The sequence below is a fragment of the Brienomyrus brachyistius genome, chromosome 8 (assembly GCF_023856365.1).
Source record: "Brienomyrus brachyistius isolate T26 chromosome 8, BBRACH_0.4, whole genome shotgun sequence".
NCBI classification, from domain to species: Eukaryota; Metazoa; Chordata; class Actinopteri; order Osteoglossiformes; family Mormyridae; genus Brienomyrus; species Brienomyrus brachyistius.
The window spans coordinates 23,963,465-23,974,950 of record NC_064540.1 but is presented as its reverse complement, the minus strand read 5'-3'; the positions used below and the strand labels follow the sequence as shown (position 1 = coordinate 23,974,950).

Genomic DNA, 11,486 nt, shown 5'->3' with positions numbered 1-11,486 from the left:
ACGGTGTCAGATCACGTTTAGGACAATAGCGGACTCCGCGATCGCGCAAAGGAAAATGGTGATTTCTAGTGATATGTATAAAGTACAGGATGTACTTAAATAAAATGAAATTCTTATTTTCCCATAATGTATAAACGAATCTTTCTGAAAGGAAAGGTCCAAGGTTATTTCCAGACAAAATTTGATCAACCTTTACTAATATTTTCAAGAAAAGGCAAATGCATGTGTTTTTGTTTTAAGCCCAGTTTGACAGGCTGTAACCCGAATGTATCAACAAATATTCTTGTGATAAATTTTTTTTTTTTTGGAGAAATCAATAATCATCAAGACATATGAAATGTATTAATCCTAAGCAGATAAAAACAAGATAAGGCTTCCAGAGCTATGGGTGTTTATTATTTTGAACTAGAAAGGACAAAGTTAACATGCTGAGTTATATTGAAATGATATAATGAGCCCAGTTGAACACAAATTCAAAGCATATACACAGCACATGAAGTGCTGAGTTTTACTGTCTGTACATTCTCTCCTTTGGATTTTGAGGTCTTATCAATTCCTTGCCCACTTCTTGAAGAAAGAGTCATCTGCTCTTGAGCGTGTCCTTTGTTCCTATATGGATTCAGTGCCATCCAGATGACAAAGGCTTATTGTTATTTAGTTCATCTTGAGCCTCCCATGCGGGTTGTACCCAAAACTCAGTTGTTACCATGAAAGCCATTAAATTGTCTGCATTCAAACAGGTGGCTTTCCAAAATCGCATGGCATTGGCTGGGAAAGGAGGCTTCTGTGCCATAGTGGGGAAGGAATGCTGTACATACCCTTGCGTAACCCCTGATTCCACCGAGGCTCTGAGCTGCCCCATCCGGCCCAGCAAGCTCTCAAGTCACCGTAAAGGTGATCAATGCCGTGACGGATTCTCTTCATTCTCTTCCCTTCTCCTATTTCTGCTTAGTGTGGTTCTAACGAATCTTGCCTGAAAATTAAAATGTAATTCATTGGTGTTATTTCATTTTATTTTTAATTTTGGGTGGATCATCGCACTTAGACTGTGAAAAGTAAATGGCAATGTGAAGATTGTGTTTTTATTGCCTCATTATCATTTTCCTTTTCTTTTTGGGAGGAAATACCTCCCATGGTTATTTGCACTGTCTCTAAAGCACTTTGAGCTGCATTCAGATGTATGAAAAGGTAGATCAGTTGGAAGAAAAAGTGTTAGGATAAATGCAGCTCATCACTCTCTCTCTCTCTCTCTCTCTCTCTCTCTTTGTCTCTCTCTCTCTCCAGCGTATGTCTTAATCTTACTTTCAATCTTCCACTTCGGTATGTGTGCATGTGGGTGTGTGTACGCGACGGACCATAAGGAAAAGGTAAATCATTTAGCCCTGCTGGACATCAGTACCGTCACTGTAATACGGTTGGTGGAGTTATTAAGAATTAATTAATGAAGTTATTAAGAATATATGAAAGAGTCACGAATCCGGGTCCAAGCCCAGCTGCGCTCAGAAAGGGTAAGTTGATCCATATATGAGTTTTCAGAGTCTCTGTCTGCCAGCTAGATCTGGCTGAACTGGTATCGCCAATCGTAAGGAAGTATTGCATCAGACAGTAGTGAGTCACTGAGGCGTGTGTTCTTCAGCTCTATAATGTGCATGTATGTCAGTCTTTTACAAAATCCTCCTGGGCATCTCTTTGTTACAGATGCTGCTAATGTTCATTCTGGATCAGGTATCTTTCTCTTTGTTTAAGTAGCGATTTACATAATATTATGAAGCAGGTGTTCTCCTGGCATCTGATCTGACACATTTGATAGCCTCACCGGTACCAATAAATTCAGGGCTTCAAACCTGACAACATTCAAACAACCTGGTCTCAGTTAGACGCTCCTACCACTGAGAATGACATCAAGATTGTAGATGCTTGTTTATCTGGAGATGAGTGAACAGACTGTAGGTTTTGTACATCTGCTCCTGTTTGTATTTAAATGCTTTCAGTTGTGTAATATAGTAATTCAGCCTGGGTTACTCCCATTATCAACCTCATGCCTCTTATCTGACAGAGCACATGTTCTAATGCTAAATGCTAATTGCTTTTAGCTGTGTTAAGTATTTATCCTTTTGGCGTGAGATGATCTCCTGTTTCCATGAATCTTTTTTTGTTTTCTTGCTGATTTGCTTCCTTTTCTCAATCACACGTTGATTAATGATTACTGTCAGGCCACCTCCACCTGCCACTTGTTTGCCTTTTGCTGTTTATCTATTTAAATGCTCCCTAGCTCTCTGTTCCTTAGTTCTGTTATTGTTGCTTGTTCATGTGGATGTTCCCGTGAATAAAGTCCCCTGCAAGGGTTCTGCTCGCATTACAGCCTGTATCCGGGTCGTGCTTCCCTTTGTTGGCATGACACAGGTCTCGGCTGCTGACATTAAAATGAGACTCTGTGACCTCCGTACTCGTTTTAGCTGCAGCTCTTAAAAAGAATAGGATGTCGCACATATGGTTAAATACCAAAACAAACAAAGGTCATGGTTGAATTCTGCTGTTTTTTAGTGCTGTGGAAATGCAAGCAGTAAAATATTGTGTGGGAACACAAATCATGAGTGAGTCATATTTTCAGTGAGGTGTAAAAATGAGGCAGATGCTGTAAAAACATCTCAGGAAGAAATTCCACAAAAAATGTTATTATGTTACTTGAAAACATCCAGTGTAAGAATGTCCAGTGGATATCCACCAGCTAGTTCTCTGTGTCCGCATCTTGCTTGGTGCCGGGAGGGTAGGGTGGATCTTAGTGGTAATTTCGTTGAGTTCTGTGTTTAGTATGTTCTGCAGAGGGTTATATTTGATAAATTTCTTCAGTGAAACCTCAGGTTCTTTTAGTTGAATGATGAGGCAGGTTCCTTAAGCTTACGCAGTTTATTAAGGCATAATGAAGATGTTACAGAAAGATGTTTCACACAGCCGGTTCAGTGTCTGTCTGTGTCTGTCTCTGCCCCCACTGAGGGAAGCAGGCCCTTTATCTATGATCTTCGTACAGACTCCTGGAGCCAGGGGGTCAGATGGCTCTGGTGAGAGTAAGTTGTATAAGAGGCAAAGAACATGATGAGCGAGTAGCAAGGACAGAAATAAATATAGAAATAAGAAATATGCAAGCTATAAATGAATGAAGTAAATGAACATAATTAAATAGCTACAAATTAACTAGGGAAATCCTTCATATTATAATATGACTGGTCGATCCCTTTCAATTCAGATGCACATCTTAGATTCTATAATACATTTTATTTTATTTTCTGTAATAGTCATCAACTTAGTTGCAAGTCCTATCGACATCTGTAAGTTCCATATTTTTGAATTTTTTCAAGATGCTAGAACTATATTGACCAATAATTGGCTGAGATCATACTTTTCTTGGTTTTCTTTGCAGCTCCACCAGTTCTGAGACCATCTAAGTTTCCCTCAGAGCCAGGAAACCCTCCTGCCAGGGAAATTAGTATCAGAGGACCTGAGTGGACCCAGTAGCAACATCATGGAATTGGAAAAGCTTTCAAATGGCATCCCTCTCCCTGAGCATGTGACCACTGAACCTAGGTGAGATGGGCCTGGTGATTAAATAAAATGGAATAAAAATCAACAGGATTGTGTCATAATAATGTAGTATTATTTTTATTGGCATGAGTTGTAAGTAAATGCGTTTGAAAACTGAAATTGAATAGGTGTACAGATGAAGATGTGATTGCTTTGCCAAGGTGTCATGATTCTGAAGCCACTCCAGAAGAACATGAGGAGTTCCTACCTCAAAACCAGAGTCAGGTTATTGATGTGAGTATGGTTCACCTGTAAACAAAGAGGAAAGAGAGCAGTCTAGCAGTATATATCAGAAAATGTGATGATTAATGTAAAAAAGGAGATCATCATTTTGACAATTATACAAAACAAAGCACAAGAAATAAGTGTGTTAGAATTTCTCAATTGTAAAGTTGGTTTTCTTATCCAAATGCAGTTTGTTGGAAAGACCTCTTTGGGAATGTCCATCTTCAACCTCAGTAATACCATCATGGGTAGTGGAATTCTGGGCTTAGCATACGCCATGGCCAACACTGGGATCATCCTCTTCGTGTGAGTAAATCAGCTGAAAATGTCTCTCCCTCTCACTCTCTCTCTCTCTCTCTCTCTCTCTCTCTCTCTTTCTCTCACTCTCTCTCACACACACACACACACAATAATGCAAAAGAATATGTCTACTGCTATCTGTTGGGAAGTCAATGGGAGCTTCAAATAGGAGCACATATCTCTGCCATTTAATGTTGCTTTGCATTGTTCACTGACAAAGTGATAAACTTACTAAATGAAGAAACAGGAGTTTATAAACCACAGCTGGTGGTACAGCCAGGCATTGTCAGTCACAGCCTGGTTTAGCCTAAATAGAAAATCAGGCAAAACAGTTGTGATTAACAGTGCACATCCATCCCACTCACTGTGGGTTTTGTAGGTGTTAGACACACATAATAGAATACCCAAAGGGCTGTGGAATTAGCGCTACATGGTGTGTGCAGTCTGTCCATGCCTGTCTGTGCTCTTCAGGATTCTGCTGACCAGTATCGCCGCCTTGTCTGCTTACTCAATTCACCTTCTCCTAAGAAGCGCCACTATTGTGGGTAAGCTGCTCATATCATGCATTATATCATAGACCCCGCCTGGCTGGTTAAAATGAATCCACTCTTCCGTCAGGCTTCATTTAATAAGATTAGCATAGATGACCAGCTAATCTATCTGCTATGTGGCTCAAGGATAAAATCCTACTACATTTGGAAACATGCAGATGACATACATGGTATAAGTGATCTGCATACGCAGCCTGTTTATCTTCAATGCATTTTTTGATGACTTGTTAGTAACACATGTTCTACGGTTTATTTGACTCATAGGGATCCCTGCCTATGAACAGCTGGGCAATCAAGCCTTTGGTGCTTGGGGGAAAGTGCTGGCAGCTTGTGTCATCACCATATACAACATCGGATGTGAGTCGGCACAAGTGGGAGGAGCGTCTGGCCTCCTGACTGCAAGGATGCTGTGAGCTTACTGTTCCAGAGCAGGGAGATGATGTCGCTCCCCATTAGGGTTACCTGCACCGGGGGAAAAAAACCACACGCAGGGCAAACTCGTTCTGATGACATCATAGAGCCATGTGACCAACGCTGGGTGCTCTGTGTTGTGCTGTGATGTGCGGGCAAGCCTGAAAGCCATGCACATTATCCATGAAATAAAATAGATCCATGTAGACAATATTCACAGATCAGTCATACCAGGAGTATATATTCTGAAAGGAGAGTCTATTTCTGTTATGATTTTTGAAGCTGTTGGTCTTTTTGTCTTAAGCCATGTCTACCTACCTCTTCATTGTGAAGTCTGAGCTGCCACTGGTTATTGGAGCCTTTGTGGGAACCACATCAACCTCCGGGTGAGTGCTGGACCAGACTGGCCCAGTGGATGTATAGCAGTGATTAAGCAAAAGGTCTGCCTTTAATAATCCTGAATTGAAAAAATCCTATATTTTACATAGTTACTTTTTCTTTCCTATTCACTTTGCTTAGTTTAATTTATACTGACCAAAAAAGTTAAGCAACCAGAAGTAATGGTCCGATTTGGATGTTATTTGGTACACGTGCAGACCAGCGTTGGGTATGTAAATCATTCAATTTGCAAGGAGCTGGTATATCTAGTCACCAGACACAGAGGATGCCTTGTAGACGCATTAGACAGCATTACCAGCACTTGCTGGTGTTTGATAGGGGTTGTATTGTGGGTTTGCATAAGGCTGGGTGGCCGTATTGTGCAACTGCCTGGCATGTGGGGCATGCAGATGTCACAGTCACCTGATGATGGAACCAATGAACATGTGAGGGTACCCACACACGTCATTAAGGTTCTGGTCATCCAAGACAGACCACACCAAGGCAGGATCGTCGTACTGTGCACCAAGCATTACAGAACCCCAGGACATTTACGTCTGCCATCCAGACACAGGTATTGGACTCCCTACAACAGTCTGCATTTCTGCAGTGTGTCATGATGAGTGACATCCACCAGACTATCCACCAGCCATGCGTAGGCTGCTGTTAACACCAGCCCAGAGACAGCTGCATTTGGAGTGCTGCTGCAACTGGGAAGCATGGAGATGGACAGTCTTTCAACAAGACAACGCCTGTCCAAACACAGCACATGTATCTATGGACTGCCTGCGTCATGTTGAGGTCCTCCTGAGTCCAGCCAGGTCCTCTGATCTTTCCCCAATGAAACATGTGTGGGATCACAGTGCCAATCTGCAGGATCTGACACACCAGTTACAACAGCTGTGGGCCGACTTATCACAGGAGGGGATTCAACGGCTGTACGAGTCCCTTCCACACCATAACACTGCATGTATCCAGTCCTAGGCGGGTGCCACACCCTACTGACATGGGACCAGCAGTGTGCCCATACTGTCTACTCTGTTGTTCGTTTGAGCTAATATTATAATGTTATGGTAGTTGCCTGTGCCTGTGTGTTTATGTCTGTGTCCCCTAGGTGACGGTGGAGGAAGCCGGGGGGGGGGGGGAGAGAGGTATATATAAGAGCTTCCTGGAGTGGAGTGGAGGCCCTTTGTTTGAAGTAGTTTAATGTTTGGCTAAGCTTGCTTGGTTCAATTTGTGGAATTAAATCTAAGATGTTGGAAGGGGGGTAAGAACCTGTTTTTTTGTGCCTAATTTTTCTGTTGTTTTTGGACTTAGTTAGGAAGGAAGGTGTGTTATTGTATTTTATTTTCTTTTCTTTTAGTTTAGTTTAGTAAGTTTGTGGGGTGGATTTAGTGATGGATTCTGTTTGTTGTTTTGGCCTTGCTTACTCCCTGGAGATATGGCTGTGATGCTCCAAACAAAGAAGCTAAGTTAATATCGGGGTTTGGTGTAGTTTGTTTGACCCACTCCAAAGGTGTATATATATATATATATCCTCCCTCCCTCTCTCTCTCCCTCTGCTGTGGTGTGGTGTGTGTCGGAGCCTAGACTGGCGTGTAACAAAAATCATTGCGATAGTCACATGCCCTTTCATCCCTTGCAGATTCATTTAATTTCCACCACTTCATCCGGGTTCTTAATTTTTTTTGTCACCGAGTGTATTTCCAACAAACTAACCTATTATAACTAACTTTGATCTCATGCAATTACACTGCAATTATTGTGACGCGGAACAAACCTGCTTATAAGCTGAACATGATTCTGATGCTGCTATGACATTTCAATGAAAGCCAATGAGTGTGGTCCAGCCTCATTTAGGATTTAGTGGTTCTTTGCCTGATGCACTTGTTGTCTTGTTCCCAGAGAGTGGTATCTGAAAGGGGATTACCTGATCGTCATTGCCAGCCTGATAATTATCATGCCTCTTGCTCTCATGCGGCAGCTTGGTGAGTTCATGATTCTTCTCCCCCTACATTGGTTGCTTCTCACATGGAACTCCCAATCTTCTGTTTCAGTGTTGAGTGTTACTGTTGACAAGCTGGTTTTAAAACATTCCCTGAACTCAATAAAATTAATTTATCTTTTTTTCTGTTGTTTTTATCCTAATAAAACTACAGGATACCTTGGGTACAGTAGTGTACTCTCCTTGACATGTATGGTGTTCTTCCTCATCTCCGTAAGTAGGGGAAGGAGGTATTAGGGGGAAATTAAGCTAACATTTTCTTTTATGGACACCAAAAGCCAGGGAAGGCCTTTGTAAGCACTGCCAACTTTTGTGTCTTGTTTTGTAGGTAATCTACAAAAAGTTTCATGTCGGATGTCTTGTAGAAGACCACAACCTGACCCAACCCTTAACAGTTATGATCAACAGCACCAGTGAAGACAATGTGTGCGAGGCCAAACTCATCACGTTTAACTCAAGGGTCAGACAGTTTATGATGTTGTGATGCTTTCAGGATGCATGCAGATCCTGGAATATCTACTCAATTAATGTCCTTACCCCCATGTGTTTGGGTTACAGACAGCATATGCCATTCCAATTATGGCGTTTGCCTTTGTCTGCCAGCCAGTGGTTCTGCCCATCTACACGGAACTCCGGAAGTGAGTCCATCAAACAATCCAACCTCATTTTAATACTCATAGGTTTCATGGGAAGTTAGGGATGACATGAGAAGTTTAGCTAAGGCTAGATCTGGGATATCTAAAAAAAAAAAGTGAAATTATTTTGAATAAGTCCCCTACCATCTGCAAAGAGAAAATCTCACTTCTAGAAGTGCTTCTCATGGTAACTCAGTATAAAAATTAATCCCTTTTAATTGTTATCTTCATTAAATGGTTTCATGTTTGTTTTCTATGAAAATCAATACAATTGACTTGCATACTATAATGGCATCAAATTGCATGAATATCAGTCACCAAGGAGTTTGCATCTCTCCATCTCTGCCTTTCTTCACCAGGCCGACGCAGAAGCGCATGCAGAGAGTTGCTAACATCTCCGTCTTAGCAATGTTTGTCATGTACCTTCTCACAGCTGCCTTTGGCTACCTCACCTTCTATGGTAAGGAGAAGGGAAAGGCATTATAAACTCAGTATGTAGCCCTATGCAAATGACAATGTAATGGGTGCTTAAAGAACCTGCACGATGACAGAGATGCTCTGGTTTTGGACTCTCTAATAACTTGGTTTGGTTGATTTTCTGCATAGATAATGTGCAGTCGGAGCTCCTCCATACCTACAAGGGAGACATTGCAGACAACCTGATTGTCTGTGTGCGTTTGGCTGTGCTCATGGCTGTGACCCTCACAGTGCCCGTGGTCATCTTCCCCGTAAGGCACCGTCCCCCCCCCCCTCCCATTGAGTGTGTATGATATCACAAGGTCGCGGTATTGATACTCCTTGCTGTACTTCTCCATAGATCCGGAGAGCCCTGCTTCAAATCTTCTTTGCTGACAAGCCTTTCAGTTGGGTGCGGCACATTGTAATGCCAATCGTCCTGTTGGTCTTTGTCAACATCCTGGTCATCTTGGTACCCAACATCAAAGACATCTTTGGAGTCATTGGTCAGTTTTAGCTCTTCATCAGGTTTCCAGATACCAAGCTGAAACACATCTAGAAAGGTTTTCATGAACTGATGGATGTTTATTCGGACAGATGACCCTCCTGACCTGACCAAAGAGCCCCATGTCTCTTTCTTTCCAGGAGCCACATCAGCGCCCACCCTGATCTTCATACTTCCAGGAATATTCTACATAAGAATTGTCCCTGAGAATCTGGAACCACTGAACTCCAGACCAAAGATTCAGGTACATCTTGTTCCCCAAGAGCAGCACTTGCTTGCAGTGTGTAATTAATCATACTAGGATGTTTTCTCATTTATTCTCTCCTTTCGACGTCAGGCTGCCTGTTTCGCAGCTGTAGGATTCTTGCTTATGGTTGTGAGCATATTCTCCATCATTATGGACTGGGCGTCTGGAGAAAACCAAAACATAGGTGGACACTAACACATCACCAGCAGCCAAAGACATGAAGGAAGGACAGCACATCCCTACACTACTGGAAGACCATTCTAAATCATGCACGTCTTTGGCTGTGATAAGGGTGACAAGGGTAATAAGGATGTTAAAGAATAGCAGAAGGATGCATCCTCCACAGTGAAACTGTCCAACCAAAATGGCCAAATCAACTGTTCTGGTATCAGCATTTTTATCAGAAGCACAATTTTAAGGAAAATGTGGGAAGTTACATAGCCCAGCGCTTGAAGCATTCGCTTTTTGTTGCCTCTTATATCAAATTGAGGCCACTACAATCATCACTTTGCAAGGCTCACGATGAATCCTGCATGCTGAGGACGGTGAAGAAGGCAGGGCCAAACCTGGTCCTCCAGTTCCCCATGTGTGCCAGGCCACAGGGACACGCCTCCAACCCGGAAGCATGCTGTAACTTTTCTGCTTGGGTGGACAAGGGCAAATAGCAAGGAGTGGCTTGGTAGGGGGAGTGGCTTGGAATGGGGAGTGGCTTAGAAGGGGGAGTGACTAAGAGTGTCAGAGATTCCATTGGTCGAGGCTGTTCATTCTCATGACTTTGGAAACACATGGAAGGGGTAACGTCGTTAAATGCGGACATAGTACTAGGCAAAAGATGAAAGATACTGTGATTTTGACAAGCCGTAGGTGATGGCAGATAACTGTCAGTAGACTATCCTTGGCCTCATGTATTATGAAAATTTGTTTTAATTCACCCCTGTAATTGTGTCATTTCATGTGTCAATCATTTCATTTTCATGCTCAACTTTTTACAGAAATAAAGTATTTTTTTTTCAAAATTTTCAAAATGACTGGCCCAGACTGCAATAACTGAAAACAAAAATACTTTTGCTGGTTCTCCAGTATTAGTCAGTGGGAAAATAAAAATTTCAAAGAACAAAAATGGATGTTAGTATAGGGTGGGAGAATACGACAAAGTGGCTGCCTAGCGCCCCCTGGTGTACTGACCTCACGTCATTCACAGAGGGGCAGAGTGGAGAGCAGATTCTAAATCTCGGTTAAAACACTGAGGGTTCCGGGTAGTTTTGGGTAAAGAAATAAGACCATTTGTGAATGATTTTATTATCTTCTCTGCTAGACAAAAATTTCGTGTCTCCTACACAAAGGAAAGAGAAATACAATATCATGAAAGAAAAAAAAAAGATTTTATGGTTTGTATATTAAGCACAGACATTAAATTCTGTTAAATTCTGTTAATACGAGAGATGCACCGATTGCGTTCAAGCTATCAGTACTTTGTCAAAACCCGATGAAATCATTCGTGCTTGAAATGTGTGCTGCACGCATAGGTGTAATATTACGGTGTCAGATCGCGTTTAGGACAATAGCGGACTCCACGATCTCGTAAGGAAAAGGGGGATTTCTAGTGATATGTATGAAGTACAAGACGTACTTAAATAGAATGAAATTCTTATTTTCCCATAATGTATAAACGAATCTTTCTGAAAGGAAAGGTCCTAGGTTACTTATTTCCAGACAAAATTTGATCAAGTTTCACTAACATTTTCAAGAAAAGGCAAATCCATGTGTTTTTGTTTTGTTTTTAAGCCAAGTTTGACAGCCCGTAACCCGAATGTATCAACAAATATACTTCTTAAAAATGTTTTTTTTTTTTTTTTTAGGAGAAATCAATAATAATCAAGGCATATGTAAAATGTATATTGTTAATCTTAAACAGATAAAAATGAGACAAGGTTTCCAAAATTAACATGCAGAGTTATATTGAAATGATATAATGAGCCCAGTTTGAACACAAATTCAAAGCATATACACACCACATGAAGTGCTGAGTTTTACTGTGTGTACATTCTCTCCTTTGGATTTTGAGGTCTTATCAATTCCTTGCCCACTTCTTGAAGAAAGAGTCATCTGCTCTTGAGCATGACCTTTGTTCCGATATGGATTCAGTGCCTTCCAGATGACAAAGGCTTTATAAGTGGAGACGTTCAAGATATGG

The 11,486-nt window shown here is 41.5% G+C and overlaps 2 protein-coding genes across 3 annotated transcripts in view; both read left to right on the top strand.

Annotated features, from left to right (window-relative positions):
• The first annotated feature begins 1,369 nt into the window (after positions 1–1,369).
• LOC125747097 (sodium-coupled neutral amino acid transporter 5-like) lies at positions 1,370–10,317 on the top strand. Its single transcript, XM_049021852.1, has 16 exons — positions 1,370–1,508; positions 3,419–3,582; positions 3,708–3,813; positions 3,995–4,110; positions 4,576–4,649; positions 4,920–5,012; positions 5,371–5,452; positions 7,350–7,432; positions 7,604–7,662; positions 7,778–7,909; positions 8,008–8,087; positions 8,444–8,544; positions 8,691–8,812; positions 8,902–9,046; positions 9,186–9,289; positions 9,383–10,317. The coding sequence occupies exons 2-16, from the start codon at positions 3,521–3,523 to the stop codon at positions 9,485–9,487; spliced, it is 1,464 nt and encodes a 487-aa protein (XP_048877809.1). The 5' UTR covers positions 1,370–1,508; positions 3,419–3,520; the 3' UTR covers positions 9,488–10,317.
• Positions 1,374–11,486, top strand: part of LOC125747098 (sodium-coupled neutral amino acid transporter 3-like) — a 44,988-nt gene continuing 34,875 nt past the window's right edge. For both annotated transcript variants that reach the window (XM_049021854.1, XM_049021853.1), the window contains exon 1: positions 1,374–1,508. The gene's annotated coding sequence lies outside the window, so the exon portion shown is untranslated. The remainder of the gene's footprint in view (positions 1,509–11,486) is intronic.